This window comes from Elgaria multicarinata, chromosome 9 (genome assembly GCF_023053635.1).
Source record: "Elgaria multicarinata webbii isolate HBS135686 ecotype San Diego chromosome 9, rElgMul1.1.pri, whole genome shotgun sequence".
In the NCBI taxonomy this organism is placed as follows: domain Eukaryota; kingdom Metazoa; phylum Chordata; class Lepidosauria; order Squamata; family Anguidae; genus Elgaria; species Elgaria multicarinata.
In genome coordinates, this window is record NC_086179.1 from 69,816,677 (window position 1) to 69,841,339 (window position 24,663).

General features: G+C 37.1%; 1 protein-coding gene and 1 long non-coding RNA gene across 2 annotated transcripts in view; both read right to left on the reverse strand.

Moving 5' to 3' along the window:
• Nucleotides 1-24,663, reverse strand: part of LOC134403691 (uncharacterized) — a 71,836-nt gene that overhangs the window by 7,846 nt on the left and 39,327 nt on the right. The window lies entirely within an intron of this gene.
• Nucleotides 1-24,663, reverse strand: part of WASL (WASP like actin nucleation promoting factor) — a 34,789-nt gene that overhangs the window by 7,846 nt on the left and 2,280 nt on the right. Inside the window, 7 exon segments of the mRNA XM_063134073.1 lie at nucleotides 992-1,145; nucleotides 1,557-1,599; nucleotides 3,271-3,439; nucleotides 6,405-6,428; nucleotides 8,288-8,384; nucleotides 8,788-8,874; nucleotides 9,627-9,761. Of these exon segments, the coding sequence (XP_062990143.1) occupies nucleotides 992-1,145; nucleotides 1,557-1,599; nucleotides 3,271-3,439; nucleotides 6,405-6,428; nucleotides 8,288-8,384; nucleotides 8,788-8,874; nucleotides 9,627-9,761 (709 nt within the window).

Below are 24,663 nucleotides of genomic sequence, written 5' to 3' on the forward strand. Positions count from 1 at the left end.
TCATTTACTTCCTGTACTCAACCTTCCTGAAACTTTCAGTCTTTGACCAATTCGGCCTGCCCAATAAGGGTTAAGCAATCAGGTCGCAGCCAGCTCTGTGGTGTATTTTATTTATTTACAGCATTTATACACCACTCCACATCTATATAGATTCCGTATGTGTATTCAGTGTTGGTGCAATGTTAAGTGTTGAATTGTAATAACAATTATCTGCCCTCTAATTATACTTGGCCATTAGAGTTACTTGCCAAAAAACTACAGGAGCCAAGATCAACAGAAGTAATGCACTCCTAGGAGATTTACACACACAGAGAACTCAATATGGCAACAAGGGAGAGGGCCTTTTCAGTGGTGGCCCCCCGACTGTGGAATGATCTTCCCGATGAGGCTCCCCTGGCGCCAACGTTGTTATCTTTTCGGCGCCAGGTCAAGACTTTTCTCTTCTCCCAGGCATTTTAACAGCATTTAACAACATTAAGTTTGTTTTTAATGGACCCCAGAATTGTTGTTTTTAAATGGATACTGTTTTTATACTGTTTTTATGGTGTTTTTTTAAAAAAAATTGTATACTTTTAATGTTTACTATTTTTAATGTTGTAAACCGCCCAGAGAGCTTCGGCTGTGGGGCGGTATATAAATGTAATAAAATAAATAAATAAATAAATAATATCCATATTTTTTTTAAAAAAACTTTTGGCTCGGTAGTTCCTAGAGGCAATCTGTTTTTTAAACAGCAGCATTTGTTGTGGTCTGTGGAGCTTGCTACTTAAATACATTAAAGTAAAGCATGCTGCATTCCTTTTCAAATTTAGCTAAACTTACTCCCAAATAAATGTGCCCATTATCTATTTAACAAATATGAAAATGTATTTCTTTATTTTTAGCTAGAGAAACGTTTTTCAACCTGCCATGAAGTATTTTAAATGTTCTAAACATTTTGGAGTCGGTAAAGAACATGATTAGAGGGCTGTATGGAGTAAAGAGAACTCACCTTGTCTACGTAACTCATTTTTAACGGCTTCCACTCCTCCTGTTTTTTCAATAAAATCATATATAACCTTGGATGTTTCTTTGTCTTTCAGCTGAGCCTCTGAAATTCCACACATATCAAAGAGGTTTTTCAACTCTGGATCCAAATTGTTAACCTACAGGAAATAGTTATTGGAGCTATTTGTAGTTAGTTTCTTTTCAACAGACAATGACATACAGATTCTTGTATTAGGAAAGAATTTCTCCATAAAACAAAACAACATAAAACTAACCTTGAGCTCTGTGGCAACTTGCCATAGTTACCCAAACGTGCTTGTTTTCTGGAGACATTTCTATTTTCTATTTCTATTTTCACACATGAAACTTAAAAGCATTTTTCGCTTTGGCTCATAACATAATTGCAAAACTGTCTTGACCAAAATGCACATTCAAATGACTATTGCCCTTCTTCAAATTTTTGTTCCTTGTGAACAAGGTTCACCCATGCACATAACTAGTAAGTAGCCAAAAATTTAAGCCTCACATGCTAAAATGTTGAACAGCTAGCCACCATTGCACTTACTCACATCAAAACCTGTGTTTGGATCCCAGCCAACGTGTCCAATGTGTCTGGGGGGAAGGAAAGCAAACCAAAAAAACTAAATTAGAAGACATATGGGAATAAAACAGCTATATTGTAATACAAAAACTTCAAAGTGAAGAAAGTCAACTTAGAATTATTCAATTTATACAGAGAATCCATGGGAAACGATGGGATGAGTCAGAACTGGATGCTATACCTAAATGAATCCAAAGATTCTGCACACACTGTTTGGATTATCCAGTGGCAAGAGCTCTCCTGATAGCATTTTATCTTAAACGTTTCTTAACTGAGGTCAATGGTTTTTAACACCTTTCAAAAGCAGACATCCTGAAGACTTAAAAGAGCCTCGTGTGGCGCAGAGTGGTAAGCGGCAGTTACTGCAGCTGAAACTCCCCCCACAGCCTGAGTTCGATCCCAGCGGAAGCTGGTTCTCAGGCAGCCGGCTCAGGTCGACTCAGCCTTCCATCCTTCCGAGGTTGGTCGGTAAAATGAGTACCCAGCTAGCTGGGGGAAAGGTAACTGTGACTGGGGAAGGCAATGGCAAACCACCCTGCTACAAAGTCTGCCAAGAAAGCGTCAGCGAAAGCAGGCTTCCCTCTAGGAGTCAGCAATGACTCAGGTGCTTGCACGAGAGGTTCCTTTCCTTTCCTTACTGGTTAAATCCATTTTTAATTTTCAATAATTCAATCATCATGGACAGTCTGTGTGAAATAAGGTGCAGAGGTTTTAATCAAATTGCACTTTTGTTGTATGTCAGACACAGCTTTGAGTATTTTGTTATCTCATTTTTTGGCATGCAGTAGTGCAGTTCCTATGAAGTTCCGAACACAAGAAATTATGATCGCCATTAGAAATCATAGTTGCCTTTGGATGCTCTTATTTTTTTAGTAGTACTCTAAACAGTGGATTTCAAACTTGCTATACAGTAAAATCTTCCCTTTCCCACCTTGATTGGTATGCTGAGGAACACATGTCAAGGTATAGCATGCTCCAAAAGGATTGTGTGGTAAATTATAGGGTGCACCTGCAAGACCTCACTAGTTTTGTTAGTTCCTAAACTACACTGGTTGCTCCTTCATTTTGGGGCCCTAAATGATTTGGGACGCTGCACTGCCTTCTACCATATGAATGTGCGAAGATCTGTTTTCCCTTCAGAGGTCTTTCTCAGAGTATCTTAGGTGGTTGGTAACTGGGGAGAACGCTCTCTCAGCTATGAGGCACCATACATGGAGGTATAGAATTTGATATCTTTTTACTGCCGAGCCAAGGCTTATTTTCCCAGGCTTTCCTGCATGTTGCTAAAGCTGGTTTTAATTGGTTTTATTGGTTCTGCTGGATTTCACTACTCTGCCTTGTTTCAGTTGCTTTCTGTGAATTTTAATACTGAGTTTTATTGACGTTTAAAAAATTGTTTATCTGTGTAACCACCCTGGGAGCTTTTTTTAAAACAACAACAACAACAACGGCATCCTAAGTTTTAAAATCAACTGACCAAATATGGTCAATTCCAAAATAGATACCATGAGACATGGACCCAATTTATTACCTATATGGTGATTATTAGACATCAATACAGGAAATTATTTCTGCCCACATAAATGTAAATAACTTTCTACACAAATGTATGTGTACAAATAGTTATGCATATCTGTTATGAAATTTTCAAAAGAGAATAAATAAAAAGTAGGCAATCTTACTGGAAGTTGCTTGGAGTTCCAATGTCTGCTTTTGTCAGTCTCTTCTTTTTTGCTTTTCCTTTTTTCTTTTCTTTGGTATATGAGATATTGTTGACTTGTGAACCATAAAATCTATTAGTAGTAATTTCTGGATTTTTGATGTCAACAGTTGCCATTGGTAGGCTTGGACCTGTAAAGAGTACAAACAGACTTTATACTTAATTTGTATTAATTTGACCAGCTTTCTTATATCCCTTGGACTTAATCCAAGTATGATAGAATCAGGAAAGAGGAAGTTTCAAAAGCAAAGTTAGTACAAAAAAAATTGGCTGGGTATTGTGTAATACAAAGGTCAGAGGATTTTCATCGACATCTTTTTCGATTCTTTACAAAAACTTCAAAAGAAATACTTCTACCTCATTGCCATGTTTCATTAAAATGTAAAAACTGTAACAAGATGTAATGATGTTTTTAACTCAATCAAATATACAATCCTGAATGCCCCCCTCCCATTTCATTTACTAAACCGTTTAACCGATTTCTCAGAGTGACAGTTCCAGTTTAAGTGCCAAGGTTTGTGCATATTTAGAAGAAAAACTCACTATTTCTAAGGCTGCAACCCTATACCCACTTATTTGAGAGTAAGCCCCAATAAAATATAGGTTACAGTTGTGTAAGCCTAGCAGCATAATTATTAGTATTAAGTGGAAAAAATAATAAAACTCAAGATTTGCCCTTAATAGTGCATACAAAAGCCTTCAATTGTACGTTGTTAATAGTGGAAAATGACCAGACTCTTGTTTTATTATGGTTTTAATTTTTGTGAACTGCCCAGAGAGCTTTGGCCATTGGGCAGTATAAAAATGTAATAAATAAATAAAATAAATAAATAAATGTGTGCACACATTTTTTATCCATATCTAATTCATGTTGCTCTCCTCTGGACCACTTTATATATGAAGGGCATGCACAGTTTAGTTAACAAGCCCCTGTGGCTTCTTAACTATCTGTCAATTTACAAATCCAGTCATTATCATATACTATGATAATCTACCTCAGAGAGTTACAGTGAAGATAAAAAATGGCGGGAAATGCCTCAGGTTCAATACCATGAGCTCCTTGAAAAATAGATGTTAATCTCAACCCATTTTTACATGTAATATATATTTGTGTGTGTATATACACACATAAATAATAAAATTGTGTTCCCATAGCCTGGTATTATCAAACACCCTCAATCAAACACACACACACACACACACACACACACACACACAAAACATTAGTACAAGCACAATGCGGATACCAAATACTCAAATGAAATTTCTGGCTATTACAGAAAAGTGAGCCTCAGACTGCCTGTTTAAAGACAATCTTGAGGGCCAAAGATCTGGGAGATGCCCCATGTAGACAGTGCACTGAAGCATAAATTTTATTTGGTAACTGTCGTTTATAAGCTAAAGAACTACAGTTTTATATTATAATAAGGGAAAACCACAACAAACATGAATAACAATGATGAATAATTAATGAATTACAATTAATAGTGAATATTAACAATTACTAACAAAAAAATTAATAATAATTAACAAGTCATGTTCATTTAGCTTGTGGCACTGTAATAATGAACCTACTAGAACATTTTAATTGAAATAATTCATTGGTTTAGATTTTGCATCCTGCTGAAGACTATATTGAAGCTACTACAGTCAATTATTTATGTAATTATGTCATTTTACTAGGTATTTTTTATAGTGCAATCCTAAGCATATTAGTCCCACTGAGTTCAATGGGATTTATGCCCAGGTAAGTATGTATATGATTGTAGCACTCTGTTAATAAGCATCACATCTTATAAGTAATCTATATACATAGGCAACTTTCAGCTGTTGCAAAATCACGCTTACCATTCTCATTAGACTTTGGTTGTCCACGAGGAATACATGTGTCTAAGGAAGTTCTATTTTCTTCTAACACTGCCATATTTATATCCAACAAAATTTTCCCCATCATAACACAGGCACCTTCTCCATCAGCTGTAGATAGCTCAATTAATGAGGATGAAAGAGGCCTATAAAGTTCATCATTAGGAAGAACTTGACAATATAGTGGTCTTAAGCATCCACTAATGTTGATGTCTGTCACATCCTCAGAAGGGTTCCCCGAAAAGGTAGTACAAAACATTGCAGTGTTTTTAAAAACTGTGTATATTCCTCAAGTCCTGCCTACTGGAAGGCAGTCAGCTGCAGACTAAATCAGATTTCAGCTCATGTGTTAAAATGAAAGTGGGCCATGTGATTCCTGGCAAGTCTTTTTAAAACTAATTCTGATAAATCCCCATTTTCATCCCAACCATTAGATGAAGGGTCAGTAAACCCACAGCTAACTGCTTCACATTGAAGAGACTTTTCCATTACAAACAAGAATAAAAACACAAATCCCAGGAAATTACAGGCTAATGCATTTTACATAACCATTAATGCCAATTTGTTTAAGCCTAGAATATTTACTATGCATTAACCAAGCACTGCAACAAAAGAAACAGCTAAAGACATTTATTGTGCCTTTACAGCAAACACTCAACTGTTGAGTGTGTACAAATAAAAATATAGAATGTGTGCAGACAAAAGCAGAATGCTATTTTTTTCTTTTTATCATGAAATTTTATTTTGCTTTATAATATGGTTAACAAAATAAAGGTGGCTGAAACATCTGATTGAATTCTGCAGATAATAATCTAATGTCAGCATGCCAAGGTTTAAATCAGATTTCCTAAGCCATTCCCACATAATCAACATATGCCAAGAAAAGTAGTTACCACTACTACACCAACCATTTGCTAACTAATTTTACTCACAATCCTTTACACCATTGTGTTTGTGGCTTTCCACTGTTCCATTTATATTACAGTTATAACGTATCTTTGAGCTAAACATCATAAGCAGAAATGCACCTTATATATTTAGATACATATGTCAGGTAGACAATTTTGTGAACCGCCCAGAGAGCTTCGGCTATTGGGCGGTATAAAAATGTAATAAATAAATAAATAAATAAATAAATAAATTTTGTTTATGAGTAATGAGTTATGAATGATGAGTTAGGAGTAAGTGATAGTTGTTTAAATAGGAAATTACGTTTAGCAAAAATCTTACCATTTGGTAGATCTCTCCTTTTCTCTGTTAAGGGAAAAAAACACAAAACACTGTAATTCCATCCATGCATGAAGCTAACATATTTTTCTTAGTCTTCAGAGTTGTTATATGTGAATTAAGGTTGCCTTATTAATATTTCAAATGCTGCTTTAGAAATTTTATTCATTTTAGTAACTGGAGGTTTAAGCCTTCTCTAATGACCTGTGAATAACCTCAAATCTTCCAAATAATCTCTCAGCAGGACTGCTATTGCTCCAGCTTGAAGGCTGGCTTAGAAAGTTAGGCTCCCAGTGAAAATCACAATTCAAAGTGCAGTTCCAAAACAGAATGATGATTTCTTCAAAATCTCAGTGATCAAAGACACTTTGCTTATTCACTTTTTCTTGTCTTAGACGTGCTCTTAGTATTTCAAGATGATAAAAATAAAGTTGACATTTTACAACTCTGGCTAAATAAATAAAAACACAGCAAACTGGCAGTGGCCACAATTCTAACTGCAATGTTTTGGAAGAAAGAAACTATTTCTACAATTAGTTTAACTTCTAAGATCTAGTAATTTCTAGAGCTGTTAAAGCTTACATACTTTCTCAATGTTCAAGAAAGAAATGGCGATGTCTTGGAGTAATAGAAAAGTTTGTATAATATTTTGCAGAGCTAAGAACAACAATACTAGCAGTTTATAATAAAAAGCTGTTTTCAGAGTTTGCAGGTCTAGGGTCTAAAAGAAAGACTGATGTATATAGTTAGAGTAGAAAAGACATGTACAAATACATGATACATGTCTAATATGTAGCAAGTAAGTATGATTTGCAGTTTGTTTCTCTTGACACAAATGATGTACATATGGAACATTCTATGGATGCACATTTTTAAAAAAGAAAAAAAGACACCAGAAGTGCAATTCTATACATGGCTATTCAGAAGTCCCCATTGAGCTCAATATGGTTTACTCCCAGGTAAGTGTGGATAGGATTGTAGCATAAATCTGATATCCTAATTTGAATGAACTGAACTTTAAGATCAATTTTTATTCTTGTTTGAAACCTCTCCTCTTGAAAATCAACTGGGTTCATACCTGTATGGAGTGTTTTTGGGTTTTTTAATGGAGAACTATTCTATCATGCAAGTTTCTATAACTGTATTCTGAAGCAGTTCTAGCCTAGTTACAGGTTTGCTTCCTTATCCGCTATTTGTGAGGAATAGGGTTTAGAATCATACATCACCTTGGAATAGTCATTGGATGCACTGTTCCAGCTTCTTAGATTTAACCCTAAGGGTCCTAGGATTGTCTTCCAGCAAACCTTGAACATTATATTAGGAGCTGTATTACACATCACAGTGCAAATGAAATTATCCAGTCCTAACTGCCTTGTGGGAATGGAAGAGCTACAGCAACAATTCTATATCAAGAAGGATATCCAGCAGTGCAATATAGACTTAGGACTCCATCTAGTGGCTTAACAGAGAAGCATTTTCTCTCCAAGAAAAGAAGCGTAGGATCTGCAAGATTGCTCTCCTGTGTATAACAACTGTCGGCAAAGTTAACATATTATTCATGTAAAAATAAAACATCCAGATCATATACAATATGGAAAGCATAGAGGAAGTAGGGAATTGATCTATCCTTGCATTGGTATTTAAACAAAAGGCTATTAGGTCAACTGGGTTAACCTTTCTTCCCCAGCTGTGATGCGCCCCCCCCCCCCGCCCATCACCCCCTGCCTTGCTATAGGCTTGAATAAAGCCTGCCATTGGTTGAATAAAAGGCATTTTCAAGCTTAACTGCTGCACGAAGGAAGGCTGCAAGCCGATTGAGCCATAGCTTCCCCATCCATTCTAAATTACACTTAAAATATAAAAGTGTTGGAAAAGAGTATATCTACCAGATTTTCGTTGCCGTCGTCCAAGCAAGTCTGTTAATGCCTTTTGGAATTTTTTAGCTTCTTCTTCATTAGCAAAATTAAGACCCACCTGACATGCCTGAAAAACAAAAAAGCCTAACTTTTCAAAGAAGTTTAATAAAGACATACACATGTTCTGCAATCTTGACAAAGTCAGATGTACTTAGGTCCCAGAGCAACCAAAAGGACTTCAGTGTTTGACTTCACAATATGATTTAGGGAGTAACTTTTTCATTCGATTGTACACATTAAGTTACAAGCAAACTGAACACAAGACTGTAAAATAACAGAATAAGCTGTCAAATATGAATTTTTCAGGAAATAATTTAAAACTGCATAGTTCTTTTATTATTTGGTTGATAATAAAATATCCAAATACAACCAATTCTGTCAAAAATATCACTTGACATTTTATGCAACACTTCAAGAGAAAACACACTTTTTAAAGAGGTAAGAATTAAAAAAAACGGTGAAATACTTACGTCTCCAGCAAAGGTATGAAAATATGTTCTAGGACTATTATATACAAAGTTATTATACAATTCTTGTTCCCACAATTGTTTTCCATCCTGAAAGGGAAGGGGTGAAAAGATACCGACAATGAGACCATCAGGTGATTATAACCACATTCTGATGTGATTTCTACAAGTTAGTAAAAACACATTTCCTGCATCCCATCAGATAACTACACCTCAGAGATTCTTAGGAGAGAAGTCAATGCTATCCTCTTGGAAAGCAAAGTGGTAATACTATTCCAAAGACAGAACCACAAACCTGCAGTTTCTTGGTAACCTGCACTTTGCAACCATTTCTATATCATTGATTTAAAAATGTGTTACAACTGGGTAACAGCATGTGTTCTTTATTAATAACAAAAATTCTTCAGGTGGCACAGACATGTGCAGAGCTAGTTAAAATGAGTTTGGGCAAAATCCAGAGACAGGACATGTACATGTCAAAACAAGCTTGATTCATTATTGGACCTTTTCTTCGCAGTTCTTATTGCCAAAAAAGTAAGTGACATAGCATCTTCCTCATTCAGTAAGGTGAACTTCTTCTGCAACAAGATAAGGAAGCAAAGCCCTGGCTTTGCACATGGTTTTGAATGTACACAACTATCTTTGGATTTATGAGTATTTTTTTTAAGTGTGACACCATGCTCCCCAGAGCAAACACACACTGCACATTTATTCTGGTTTTAGGGAGTTTAACAATTCCTTAAGGATATCCAACTCATGCATGTTATCCAACACATTTTGACAAATTACGATAACATCAACACAAATGTATATTAGGAATGGCAAAACGAAGAGATTCTCACCTTGATATCATATATTCTAATAAAATAAGACCTTTGTGGATTGTCCTTTACAAGGCAAGCTACACCACAGCACTTCTTTGACCACATGGCATTGCGATCTGCTGCATAAATCTGAATAACTGCAGAACACATTGTCTGAAAAGGAAAAACAACAATTAAGACTTAGATCTTGCACTCTCCTTCTGTATAAGCACACAATTTCATTCATGAAGTCAGACTTAGCTAGTCTCCTCCATTAGTTATAAGGAGATTTGTTTTTGTTAACAACAGAATTCTAATATCACATATAAAAATATAAAGGCAGCAGCAGCTGCTACATTTATCTGGTTAAAATTGAGTGACGTTTTTACACAGATTTAGTGCCATCAATAATGTTCAAAAGCACTATAAAATCCCACCTCAGCTTGCTATTACTGGGCAGCAAGATTTCATAGAGATGAAGTATAACAGGGTCAGGAATGAATACTTTAAAGCTGATCAAGAATATTCAACAGAAGAAACCCTTGTTTAAACAGGTTATCTAGCTTCTCATAAGTCTGTAGGTAAGACAAGCGTTGGGCCACTTCATACAATATGACAAGCCATCACGGGTTAATTTATCTGCAAGGCGCTATGGTATGTGCTGACGCCATTAAGAATATGCAAGACCCAGCTGGGGGTTGTCATAGCTTGTGCAAACTCAGGCAGCGGAGGTTATTTGATGGTTAAACAATACTTGCATAACCCTAAAACTGACCATGGGTTAATAAAGAGTTGTTTGACACCACCACCACCCCAAATAACTCCTGCCCCACAGATTTGCATGAAACAGCAACCTTTGGCTGGGGCTTGCATGTTCATAATGGCAGACGGCACATATCACGGTACCCCGAGGGTTAATTAGTTCATGGTGAGCCCTCATATCTTCTGAATCAGGTCATTGTGCAGTTGACGTACAACAACATGAGGATAATGCCAGACGCCCACTATGCAGCAATGCATTTTAATTGGCAGATGTATGATCTCTAAACTTCATTGACCTGAAGGAAGTGAAAAATATTTATTTAAAAAACATCCAATTTTTCATTACGTGGCAACAGGGATAAGAGGAATATAGATCTTACAGAAGGAACTTTTCTTAAGTGCTTCAGGAAACCTACCCACCCACCCACCCCACTCTTTTCTCCACGACACTGAACAAGTGCATGTAGCAGTACTTTTATGTGTACACTGTCTGAGATACCACTTAACTGATATAAATTAAATTTCACAAGTTTTCAACAAAACAGTAAAAGGCTCTCCTTCAGGGGCTGCCCATGACAACGACATCTAAAATCTGAGCGCACCATGACAAAGAACTACAGGCTATTTTGTTTTTGCAATTTTTTTACTTATTACCATAAATAACTTAGGAGCCAGCTTGGAAGCAGGAGCCTAAGAGCAACAGTTAGAAGAAATGTCTTGCTAAGAGCCTTGCTGGTCACTGTGACAGTATGTCACCATAAAGTATTTCAAAGGCGGGCCTTCTCTGTGGCGGTGGCCACCCTCTGGAACCCCATGCAGTTCAGGAGATAAAAAAATGTGGTATGTTTCAAACATCTCCTCAAACTTGTTCACCCAGACATTCTCTAGCTTGTAATTAATTATATACTGCTTTATCTTATCTTCTTGTACTGCTTTTATTGCAACTCAAGTTGAAATTGATTTTAATAGTGTATTTTAAATGTGATTTTAATATTTATATGCAAACTAAAGAGATTTCCTTAAGCAGTAAACAAATATTAATTAATAAATAATAAAAAATATTCCAATTGCTTTTCTCTTCCTTCTCCCCTCGCCAGCATTAACACTTTGACCCAAGAAATGCTTATAATGAGAGAGGCAGGACTTAAAGCTACCTAGAAATTAATTACTGCTTCTGACTTGAGAGCCCTTCCATAACTGAGTGGCTGCTAGTTTCCATTAGGAACTAAGGAAGCCCAAGGACTGGTTGGTCCCACACATAGCAGCACACATGGATGGTGAAACCCAATTCCTGCTCCTAGAAGCAGGGACCAAGTTCTTACGTGCCAATGGTGACTGGGTAGCTGGAGTTTTGCAAACCTGCTTTTTATGTTTGCTTCTGTTCTACAAAATCAAACATTAACTGCTTCTGGAAGCAGACAACTGTACACTGTAGTTTATAGACTTCATTGCAACTCTAGTTCTGCAAGACTGGGTAACATAAGCTATTTGTACTCTCACATTTCAGGGTTCATGGAAGTCTGGATACTACTGGCAGAACTTGCAATTTATTCAGAACCGGCTGTCCATCTTAAGAACTAGAGCTGCCAATGTGAATCCTTGACAGCATTTAAAAACATATATTGCAAATTCTGTCTACCAAAATATGTCAGTTATTGCTAACATATTAAATTTATTTTCCTTATACTGACGTATCTTCGTGGTGAAATGAAAGATATACTTCCTAAGAGCTGGGTTCTTGTACAGCATTCCAAATAGTCAGCAATTTCTTTTGAAGGAAAGTTGAGTCCAACAATTGGGGCGTAGTAGTAAGCAAACGTGCACATGTGCCATTCTATTCTTCAAAAGGATTAGATTGTACACCAGAAAAAACTTTAAATTATGAAACTGGTAGAACAGCAGAAAGGTGTGGAAGAATTACTAGAACTTTATATTAGACTAAACAAATGTTTGATTGGCTTGGTGGACTCAGGCTTATTTTTCACCAAGGTGGGTAACTTCTACTTCTAACTTTTAATTTGTATGCCACTTTTCCACAAGAGATATTGTGCTCAGAGGGGCTTACAATATACAAAATCTGTGATGGGGAGGTACCACTCAAGAATACAAGTGAGGCTCTCATGATTGCAATGAATAAATAAAATCCCTATATAGAGAGAACTACTGTGTCACAGAACATGGCTAGAACGCTTTTTGCTGTCACAATAGTTTTCTCTGTGCATTTGGTTATTTTTGGTATGGAGACTATTTAATCACAACGGCCCATGGTTGCAGTCTGAAGTTGGTCAATGTAGATACAGGTTTTCCAGCTCAGGGAGGACCAGGCTTCCGTCTGAGTTGGGAAGACTGACTGTAAGGTCTAATTTGGAAAAAAAACCCAACCACACACACTGCCAGGCTGTATCGGGAACACAATGCTTCTGTGGGAACAAATGTCCACATGCAGTAACGCTTATATTTTATATGCAGTTAACTCTCACAAATCTTTGATACAGAAACATTTATAGTTCTCAGAAAACTTGGAGAAAGCTTTCACGAGTTGAAAGCAGCTGTTATCTCCCAACCCCACATAGTGTTCAAATGTGCAAACTGATTATAATGGAATGAACCTGTAGCAAAAAGCAATTAGCAACAGGTATGCACATTCCAAGAAGCTGTTTTGGCAAAGAGAAACAAGAACAAACAAATAGTTCCTAAAATCTAAACTTTTGATCATTAATTTACAAGATTAGCATATAAATCACAGTCTTTTGAAAGCAGCCTGAACAACCAATCTCTCTCTTCCCCTTCCACGGGCGGAAGGTCACCTTTGGATTCAAGTGAATGTGTGCAGCACAGAGTAGGTTACACAGCACCGTGAAGTGAAACATCGTTTTTTAAAATAACATGTTTTAAGATAATTTTTAAACATTACAAATGAATTAACGTTTAATCTGAAAGTATTATTTTGTGACATCACCAAGCATATGGAAATCATAACCCAGGAAGTTATAATTCAGTTTTAATCTAATTAAACCAGTACTGGGATTTAAGGAAGGGTATAATGGACTAATGTTCCTTTAAATGTAGAAAGATGCTTTTTAAAAATACAAAAACACTTTACTATAAAATGTAAATATTTTATTCCATCTAATTATTTAAGGGTGAGTTAGTAAAGAAATAATTGATCTCTTGAACCACCTCCTCATTCATTATGAGGGAAATCACTGGTCACGGAGCAAACATAGTTCTCTGGCCCGTTTGGTACGTATCGCTGAGAACATACAATTCATACAAAGAGCTGAGGGCTCACCAGCCTTATTGGGTTTCCATGTATGTAAGGTTTGAACTGAATCATGTGGGATTATGTAAGATTTACAGAAGTCAATAACCATAATTTAAACAGTGCCAAAAAATTTTTTTGGGGGGAGGGAATAGGGAAGTTCACATGTCCTCAGCTGTAGCACCTCTATGTCACAGGCAAATCTGCAATTATTATATACACTCTTGGGTTATAAACGAACTGGAGCTATTTTACCGAACCAATTAAATAATAAAAAAAATCAGTTCACAAGTTTCCTAAGGCTCAGAAGGAGTCATAATATATTCAGCAAAACTGGAGAAGGGGAAAGAAAGAAAGAAAGAAAGAAAGAAAGAAAGAAAGAAAGAAAGATGATGCAATTAAGACCAATTGTTTGTGCTCTGGGCCAGAATCTACTTAAGTTATACAATGTAAATCTTGGATTCGTTAAACCAATTATGTTACAGGTGAGCAGAAAAAAAAAGTTGTACACCTAACATGATGAACCAGCAAAACATTCCAATTTTGATTTTAAGTGCAAGCAGAGTTCTTAAGCAATGGGGCTCTTCCACTTCCTCCTTCCTGCTGCAGCACCCTCTGCCCTCTGGAAAGTCAGCTGATTTTGATGAGGAGACATGGAAATATGCAGAAATCGGCCACACTCTCACTCTAGCATGAGCAAGAGTCTTCTGCATGTGTTATAACACTGTGGGATCTGAACCACTACGCCCCAAATGAATTAGACATAAATATTTCTCAGGAAAGTGCCAACTCCCCGTTTTAAAATAACCTAATGTAATAGTTGAGTACACAATGATTTATGGCATCTTCTGTTCCAAAAGTTTATGAAAGGGTCAAAGGCACAGCAACTTCTCTCAGCTTAATGTAATAATGTTAAACTATGCTTAAATAACCCAGGATTTAACACAGCTTCTTATTCTTCTATAAATTTGGTGGGTAAGTTCTTTTCCCTTATTTCCTAGAAAGGGATATCCGATACTTCTAGATCAGCTTTCCTCAATGTGGTGCTTTCCAGATGTTTAGGATTATAGCTCCTATCAACTCTAGCCAGTATGCCCAATGGTCAGGATGATGGGAAAGCTTTGGCTACTGGGCAGTATAAAAATGAAATAAATAAATAAATAAATCTACTTAGCTGCAATCCAAAAAACAACATTCTATTTAACTTAATATAGATGCAATTATTCTCTAAAAAGAATCTAACTTTTCAACTTATACATTTAGTTCTCTGTGTTAAAATTAACCATGAGTTCCTCAATTACGTTATCTATTCTTGTATACTCAAATGGAAACGGGGCTGAGCGGAGTGAAAGAAAGCCATTTGACAAGGATGTTCAATAATAAAATACATAACTGGAGAATCAAAAGTACATTTTGATATGCAAGAAGCTAAATTTTGTTCTTCTATGCTAAATAAATTTCTGCTGTTTTTAGATAATAAAATTTACTTGATAGATTATATAGACATATTTTGAAAGAGACATTCAAACCATGAAATATTACACTTTGACTAAAACTTCTGAATCTGTTTAGAGTATACTATATTAGAAGGACCTAACAGACTTTGAAAGGCATAGTTTTGAAGGATTTTTCTATCAAATTTGACCATTTTCAAGGAACTTAAATTACTATACAGTACTTCCTTGTACAGCATTTCCTAGGAATAAGACTAAATATATTAGCCAATTGTTAAGCAATTTTGTTTATGTTTTTGAGACTCTCTTCCAGGTTAGTCATCTAAACCCAGTAGTTCCAACAGGATAATCCAGTCTTCAGTTTTGAAGGTGTAAGGAAATAGCAAATTCAATGGACCATGGTTAGAGCACATGATCTACATGTAGCTAATAGATTTCAGGCTTACTCCTCAACATCACCAGTTAAATTATTACAGGTAACACAACTGGAAAAGACCAATGCCATAAAGCTTAATCAGGGCTGAGTCAAATCCTCCCCAAATAATAATAATAAAAAAGATGAACTTAAGGAATTCCATTATGGTATTCCACAGTATCCCCTTACGTGAGGGCCTTTCCTCCTTCTCTATTTTTCTTGTATTCAGGGTCTTGCATTTTCACAAGGGAATAAATATCAGAACTTATAGGTCTGCTCTAATATTGCTCAGGCAGAGATTATGAAACACAACAAGCCATTTCCTGTGGACCACAGCACTTTTCTTCTTGAAGACTTGCTTCCAATTGAAGTTCTTTGTTGATAGGGCAGAAGCATTTCACATTCATTTAAAGTGACAAAAGTCACACACTATGAATACAAGCTACTATCAAATTACAAAGAAAAAGGAAGTTAATTTGTGGTATTTCACTCAAAGCCACAATATTACAGAATGTTCCTTTTCCCCCTCAATCTTAACCACAGAAGTTGGGCATTGTAGATTGCTGCAGTCTACATAGCAATGCCTTTATCTGTTATTGTAATAATAAATATAAAGAGTCAGTGTGGTTTAGTGATTAGAATATTGGACTGGGAGTCAGGAGATACAGGTTCTAGTCCCCACTCAGCCATGGAAGCTCACTGGGCGACTTTGTGCCAGTCACAGACTCTCGGCCCAACCTATCTCACATGGTTGTTGTTGCTGGGAGGATAAAATGGAGAGGATGAGGATTATGTACACTGTCTTGGCTTCCTTGAAAGAAAAAAGGCAGGATATAAATTCAATAAATAAATAAAATAAATAATAAATCAAGTAATTTCAGAATGATTTGGTTAATTTTTTATCTTTTAACTTATCTTGCTCCAAGTTATCAGAAACTCCACATTTCCCCTTCTTTATATACTATAATACAATCATGTGTTTATAACCTATGTTAAAATGAGAAACTAGGTACAATGATCTGTCACTTCTGTTACCGGATGTTGGAAGACTGTTTAGGAACCTATTCAAGGAATGTTTTAGAGGCATGAAGGCTTTCTTCAGAAAAAAGAAACATTGCTCAAATGAAGCGAACCAACAGCTACATAAAACTTTATAAAAACAGAACAAAAATGGATGCAAAAAAGGAATCTGAAGATCATTAAAAACAATACCGATAATCTAAACATTTTTAAATACATCCAAAACAGGAAACTGACTAGGGAAGTAGTTAGAAGATAAGGGAGCACTAAAGGAAGATAAGAAAATTGCAGAAAAGCTGAATGAATTATCTGTGTCTGTCTTCAATGCAGGTGATGAAGGGCAGATATCTACACCTGATCCAATTTTCAGGAAGGCAGTTCGAAGAACTGAGGCAAAGAGATAAAGTTCTAGATGTGACTGAAAAATAAAAATTAAATGATCAGGCCTAGGTGGTAATCACCTGAGAGTTCTTAGAGAACTTAAATATGAAATTCCTAATCTAACATAAATATTGGTGTCTGTACCAGAGCACTGGAAAGCAGCCAATGTAACACCAATTTTTAAAAGATGGATCCAGGAGAGATCAGGAAATTACACTCTAGTTAATGTAACATCATTTCCAGGTAAACTGGTGGAAATAATTATTAAAGATAAAGTTGACAAGCATATATGAGAACAGGTCTTGCTAAAGAAGTATCAGCATGGCTTCTGTCTCACTAACCCTTTAGAGATTTGAAAGCAGCAAGAGGCAAGTTGATAGGGATGAACCAGTAGACCAAGTTCCCCATCAAATGTTACATACATTTAGCAGTCACTTACAGATGGTTAACCTATTAAAAGAAAAAAGTAAGCAGGGAGTAGGAATAAATGGACAGTTCTCACAATTGCTGGAAGAAACAAGTGGGTTTCCCAAGGATCTGTACTTTTAATTTGCTCATAAACTATCTGGAGTTAGGGGTGAGCACTGAGGAGGCCAAGTTTATGAAAGAGATCAGGATAGTATAAAGAAAAAGGAAATGCAAAGAGTTCCAGAATGATCTCTCCAGAGTGGGCGAATGAGCAATAAAATGTCAAATGCATTGACTTTTTAAAGAGCCTGAGCCAATGTTAAATTAATCAGTAAAAGTGGATGTAAACAACTAGGTCTTTAAAATCCATTTAAAAACACACAGTGAGGGGCTGGACAGATTCACCTGAAGCAGGTAGTCCTGTAGTGCTGCTGAAAAGATCACTTCTCTTGTCCTCACCAGCCTAATGGCTTTTATCGGCATGCTGGAGAGCTTGGCTTCAGAAGCCAATCTTAGTGGCTGGGCAGGCTTGTATTCAAATATACTGGTCCCAAACCATTTAGGGCGTTAAAGGTAGTTATTAGCCCCTTCAATGAGTCATGGAAGGGCACTGGCAACCATACAGCAGATACAGAATTGGTGTTATATACTTCAATTGTTTGGCCCTTACAAGCAACTGGACAGCTGTATTCTGTATCAGGCGAAATTTATGATCAGTCTTCAGATACACCCCCATGTACTGCACTTCACAGTAGTGCAGTATGGTTGTAACTATTACATGGATAACTGTAGCAAAAACTGCTTTCTCCAGCCAAAGCTGATAAAAGGCATTTCTGGCCACCAACACCACCCACCACTCCATCAGCAGCATTGAGTCAAGGCAACACCAAGCTACATGCTTGGTTCTTCATGGGGTATGCAACTCCATCCAACCTTAGCTGTAACCCTTACTCCAGATGGGCAATTTTTTCCACCAACACACTGTCTTATCAGGATGAAGCTTTAACTTTTAGCCCTATCCAACCAAGAACTGCCTCTAGATGCATGTTAAAGACTTCCACAGCTTCCCTAGAATTCATAGATGGAAATGTGAGGCAGAGCTGTATCATCAGCATAGCGATGATACTTTAGCCCAAACCTTTGGATGACTTTTACCAGTGGCTTCATGTATATGTTGAAAAGCAATTGAGACAAGACGGAACTCTGTGGCACCCAACAAATAAAAGGCCATGGAGTGCAACAGGATTCCCACAGCACCATCTTCTGGGTCCTCCCCTCTATAAAGGATCTGCTGTGATTTAATACCCCCCAGTCCCATCCCTGCCTGGAAACCCTTAAAGAAATCATGGTCAATCATACTGAAAGCTGATGAGGTCCTGGAAAACTAACAGGATTGCACTCCCACTGTCCATTTCCTGGCTTAAGTCATCTACCAGTCTGGCCAAGGCCATTTTTGTTCCAAATGCAGATTGGAAACGAGACTGAAATGGATTCAAATCATCCATATAATTCAAGACCACCTTTCCAGTATCTTAATCAAGAATGAAACACATGATACTGGACAATAGTTATTCAGCACCAAAGAATCCAATTTGGGATGTAAAAAAAATAGAGGTCTAACTATTGATTTTTAAAGGCATTAGGCAGATCACCCTCCTCAGAGATGTGTTAAATGTTGCAGATTTTAATAGCCAGAAGGGCATGGATTCAAAAGCCAAGCAGTAGGCCTCACTCCTCCAAGAGCTTGCCCACATCCTTAGGCTGTACAAGCTGAAACATATCCATCATACCACGCTTGACTGTTTCTTAGTTCCACCCATCTCCAACTCTGTCAGAACTATGGTATCAAAGTCAGAGCGAATTCAAGCAATTTTGTTCATAACATATAATACAACTTGGTCAAAGCAAGCTTTCAAGGGTTCCTTTACCTGCTTTCCCCATCCCACAGCCAGAAGGTTCCTCACCACTTCATACAGTCCAGTAGGCTGACAGTTTGCAGATGCAACAGCAATGAGGGAATTTGTGCTTGGTATTAAGGCTAAAGATTGTGGTTCCCGGCTGGTAAATTAATTTATGATCAGAGCCTACGATTTCTAGACAATCCCACACCCATAATAAGGTTATTCATGATCTGCATCAAGCGGCACTGGGATGTTGCAACTGTAGTGTATATGCAGGGAAAAGGCATCCTTACTCCTACAGGCCTTAGTCTTGCATTTGCTTATGAATTTTAATGTAGGTTTTTGTTATTTTACATTGACTTCTGGTCTCCCACTCCTTCCCATGTATGTTCACGCATACCACAGCTGACTACATGCCTGTAAGCAAAATTATCAGTCAACTGACAATATTTGACTAGTCAGCACTTAGGCAGTCCAAATACAGGGTGTTTGAACTTACCATTCTATTGTTTCTAAAAAAAAGATGTTTCACATAGGAAGTTTCTAAGAATTGTTTCTACAATATTAACCCAAAGAACTTCTGAAACTCCTTAGCATATCACTCTATAGTGTCCACACATACTGTTGTTCTTCAAACTCCCAGGAACAGGAACTTCCCAGCCGTCAGGGAGTAACTCTAGACCCTCCATACAAAGCATGCATGGAGTTCCTGAACACACATCCATTCCAACAAATGGTTAACTAATTCTAACATACAAACCTATCATGGGCCAACATACAACAGGACTAGCAGGCTCAATTTAAGGTTTCCCCAGGTCCAAGGTATCTCAGTCTATGGTGTGATTATATACAGAGTTATTAACAAGACTAAGATCAATTTTAAAAAAGCAGCTGAATGGACTCACTATAGGCTTCCGAGAAATGAGACAATCTGTCCAATCTTCTCGTCCTGGCCCTGCCTCACTCTTTTATTCACGGTATGGAAGAAAAAGGAGGCGGTAAATGGCAAGTATTCTGAAAGCAATGCCAACCCACACACCAGAAAATACTGAGAGTGTAAATAATAGACACCCCTGCTAAGTTCCAAGCACTGTGAATTTATATATAATGCTGGAATAGATTTTAACAATCCCACTGGAATGACATCTTTAAAACACAGATCACATAGAGTTCATACTCACTTTTCTGAAAATACTTTCCTTAATTCTATAAGGGTGGTCTATGAAGTCTAGATGACACAGAAGTGTTGTTGCTGTTTGTACAAAGACTACAGCATTAACAATGAATAAAATGCACAGACAGATACCATATAAACACAGCCTGAAGCTTCTTCTTACAGTTAATAGACAGACAGCATATGCACTTTTGTAGCTCGACTGTTATTGTTAAATTGCTACTAGAATATTGAGATGGTGATGGGAAAAGAGCTCAAGCTGCCTTTCCCAGTACTCAAGTCTGTGTGCAACTATTGTTTTAAGACCAAGTTCCATGCTTGAAAATAATGACTATTAACCAATCCCATCCACCCCAAAGAGCTCAATGTGTGTCCAATGAAAACTGAGTAGATTGACAAAAATGTATCTCGGTCCTGCTCATCTAAGAATGAGGAACATTTTGCTATCTTTGAAACTGAGAGTATGCCTTAAATGTCAGCTTGCAACACCAGGTCTAAGCAACAGATCTCATTAACAGTAGAACCCAGACATCTTTGATTATATGAAATTTCTGCAGCATAGCAGGGTGCCAGGATTTAGGGGGAGTAAAGGAACAGTGCGAAAGTAAAAGTTAACCATTTGGAGAATATATAACGATCCAGATACAATCAGTTCAAAACATAGTGTTGCAGGCCATGAATCCCCGCTACAGCTAGAAACCAGGGTCCATTAAGGTTATTTCACAAGGCCAGGTCATTGACAGAGCTGTCAGCAATATACAAGTGAAGGATACTAAATTGTTATGGCTATACAATACCTGTTTCTTTGACGATCACTTAAATAATCTAGCATCACATGCATATTCTGCAGACTTGTTTTGCATTTACCTGCAGGATGAGGTAATCAATATTATTTTTGTCCAGAACCTAAAGCCTTCTAATGATCATAATGAACTGTATATATTTAATAGTTTGTTATGAAACTGAAATAACATGTTAGAGCAATGTACTTTGTCTAGTAATGGTGGTGGTATTAAAAGAATGGAAGAATGCAGACCACCTAGGATACTTTTGCTTTGATAAAACCAAGGTAAGCATATAGAGGCATAGTCTTAAAATATTCCTGGAACACAATTCCAGGAAGTTGACAAGAATGAAATAAAAATTGCAATGGAGATATCTGAATAAAACCGAAGAGGGTTAAGATGGGAAGAGGCAAGTGTTAATAGATGTATCTACTGAACTTAAAGATGGATTTGCCTTTTTGGAGTAATAGGTTAGTTATTATTATTATTATTTATTTATATAGCACCATCAATGTACATGGTGCTGTACAGAGTAAAACAATAAATAGCAAGACCCTGCCGCATAGGCTTACATTCTAATAAATCATAATAAAACAATAAGGAGGGGAAGAGAATGCACCAAACAAGCAGTATAAAAGTCCGAACAACATCAAGTTTTAAAAGCTTTAGGAAAAAGAAAAGTTTTTAGCTGAGCTTTAAAAGCTGCGATTGAACTTGTAGTTCTCAAATGTTCTGGAAGAGCGTTCCAGGCGTAAGGGGCAGCAGAAGAAAATGGACGAAGCCGAGCAAGGGAAGTAGAGACCCTTGGGCAGGCGAGAAACATGGCATTAGAGGAGCGAAGAGCACGAGCGGGGCAATAGTGTGAGATGAGAGAGGAGAGATAGGAAGGAGCTAGACCGTGAAAAGCTTTGTAGGTCAACAGGAGAAGTTTATATTGGATTCTGAAGTGAATTGGAAGCCAATGAAGAGATTTCAGAAGTGGAGTAACATGGTCAGAGCGGCGAGCCAAGAAGATGATCTTAGCAGCAGAGTGGTGAACAGAAACCAACGAACTGATGTGAGAAGAAGGAAGGCCAGTGAGAAGAAGGTTAGTGCCTATATTTGGTCCACACAGAATTTGTTATAGTTCATCAGAACACTAAATGACTATTTGTGTGTGACATTCTTCATTTGGAATATAAGAAGTTGTGTTAAAATAGATCAGACAATTTGATCATCCAGACCAGAATAGTCTACTTTGACTGGCAGTCTTTCCCCATCACCTTTTCCCTGGTGCTTTTTTACTTGAGATGCCAGGGATTGAACCTGGGGACTTCTGAATGCCAAACACGTGATTTACTACTGAGCTACAGTCCCTCTCCATATGCTGTGAAGGATATGCAATACACTTATACCACTTTGCATAGTAACTTTCAGCCTAGTGGTCAATGCTGCAGAACAGATAGATTGGCTGTTTTACGGCACAACAGCAGCTAGGCAATACTGTGCCGAATACTGGTTTACATTTGGAGCCAATAAAGACATGAATTAAGAATTTAAAAAGACTCAAATTTATAGTGGCACTATCAAGAAAGGCTGAAGAAGATTCAGATGCCTTTCTGTCAGAATGTTAAGATCCCCGTCAAAATATACATCTATAAATAAATCCAGTTTTTAAAAGGATTTTAGCAATCTCTTGAATATGATGCAGAGCTGGAAAAGTCTCAATTGCCATATCACTGAGTTGCCTAGAATTTCCAATGTTTTTCAGACCTTTGAAGGGCTGGCACCTAGAATTTGAAATATTTTCCACAATCTAACTCACATTACGAATACTACCTACCACCTAATTTTCATCATAAAGTGCTGTATAGATTTGTTGAAAAATTGCTGCTCTTGACACATTTATGAGAGGACCTCAGGTAGCCTGAACATTTTTTTCTCTGCAGTTAATCACACAATCCATTTTGATTTTCTGACGTTCTTTCATCTGACTAAGACTACATTGATTAAATTTGCATACAAATAAAACAATTCTTCTGAAGAAAAACATACTTTTGGGTGGGCAATGCATGCACATTTGTAGAAGAGGCATTTCCTTGTGTGCATAGGAATCCACTTTGCAATAAGTCAGACTGTTTTTCCATCTAGTGCAGTACTGTCTACAGCAGCCTGCCACCCTCCAGGTAAGACTGGACCACAACTGCCATCATACTCCAGCCAGTAGTCCAACATATCTGCTGGAGGGCATCAGGTTAGGGAAGGCTGATATAGACAGTGACAGGCTTTGGCTCTCCAGGCAGGAATCTTTCCCTGTCCTACGTGGACTTATTTATTTATTTATTTATTTCATTTTTATACCGCCCAATAGCCGAAGCTCTCTGGGCGGTTCACAAAAATTAAAACCATTAAGAACATAGGAAATGAACCTGTGGGGCTGTGCATGCAAAAGTACAACCCTTCCCAAGAAAGAAATACGTCTTTGAAGATGGTACTCACCACCCACGTTGAGTTCTAGTATTTTTAAGTAGTTACTTTTTTTAAAAAATCTGTTGCCGATTAAATTAAGTTATATGTTTAAAACCCATTAAGTGAGCTAAACATCGTAGTCCTCATTTCCTACAACGACCAAGTATTCTCTCTACCAGTTGAACCTAAGGCAGTGGCTACCATACTTTGGGGTAAAAAGTCCAAGATTTGTTTCACAGCCTTTAAGTCAGAATAATAATGAGTTTTCACTTAGTTATTGGTCCAGCTATCTAACCCTCAGTCTAAAGTAGTGACCATGAAAAAGGTGAGGGTTGCTAACAGCACTGTTAACATAAAGGGTGGGGCCACACTCTCCTGCATTGCACCAACTACCAAGCAAGCTGCCGTTCAGCCACTTGGCCTAGATAAGGAAAATACTGCACAACACCCAAGAGGAATTTACACGCACACAACTCTGCACTCCCTTTGGGAAAGTTAGTATATTACTAGTGCCAAAGTTCTAAAAGACAATGTTTTAAAATCCATTAACATTTAATGCCTCTAAACTCTAGTGCACAAAGTGTTGAGATGAAAACAACTACCAAATATAACTCCTTCTGCTATTGAAAAATTAGAATTTTAATCCTTGTTATTTTGGCATTATATTACGTATATATGCAGAAAACAGTATATGAAATTTGTTAGGGTCACGATAGTGCACGGGACAATTTAGTTGGGGTTAGGGGGAGCCACAGGTTAAAATCTCTGCTCAATCATGAAAACATACTGTATAGATTGGGGGGGATGATACCTATTACTACAAAGTGTTATAGCAATAATATGAAGAAATACTTAAAATCACGTGTATACCTAAAATCATGTGTAAAGTGACTAAATAGTCTTACCTATAGTCTTAATGCGCTAGATAACAAACTCCAGATTTCGAATACTCTGTACTGAATAGTGAAGTTAATCCTTCACTGATTCCCACTAACTTTTAAGAAAAGATGCAACAGAACTACGGTGTATACTAGCCTTTATTTACTGAGACATGGTTGGGAACAGA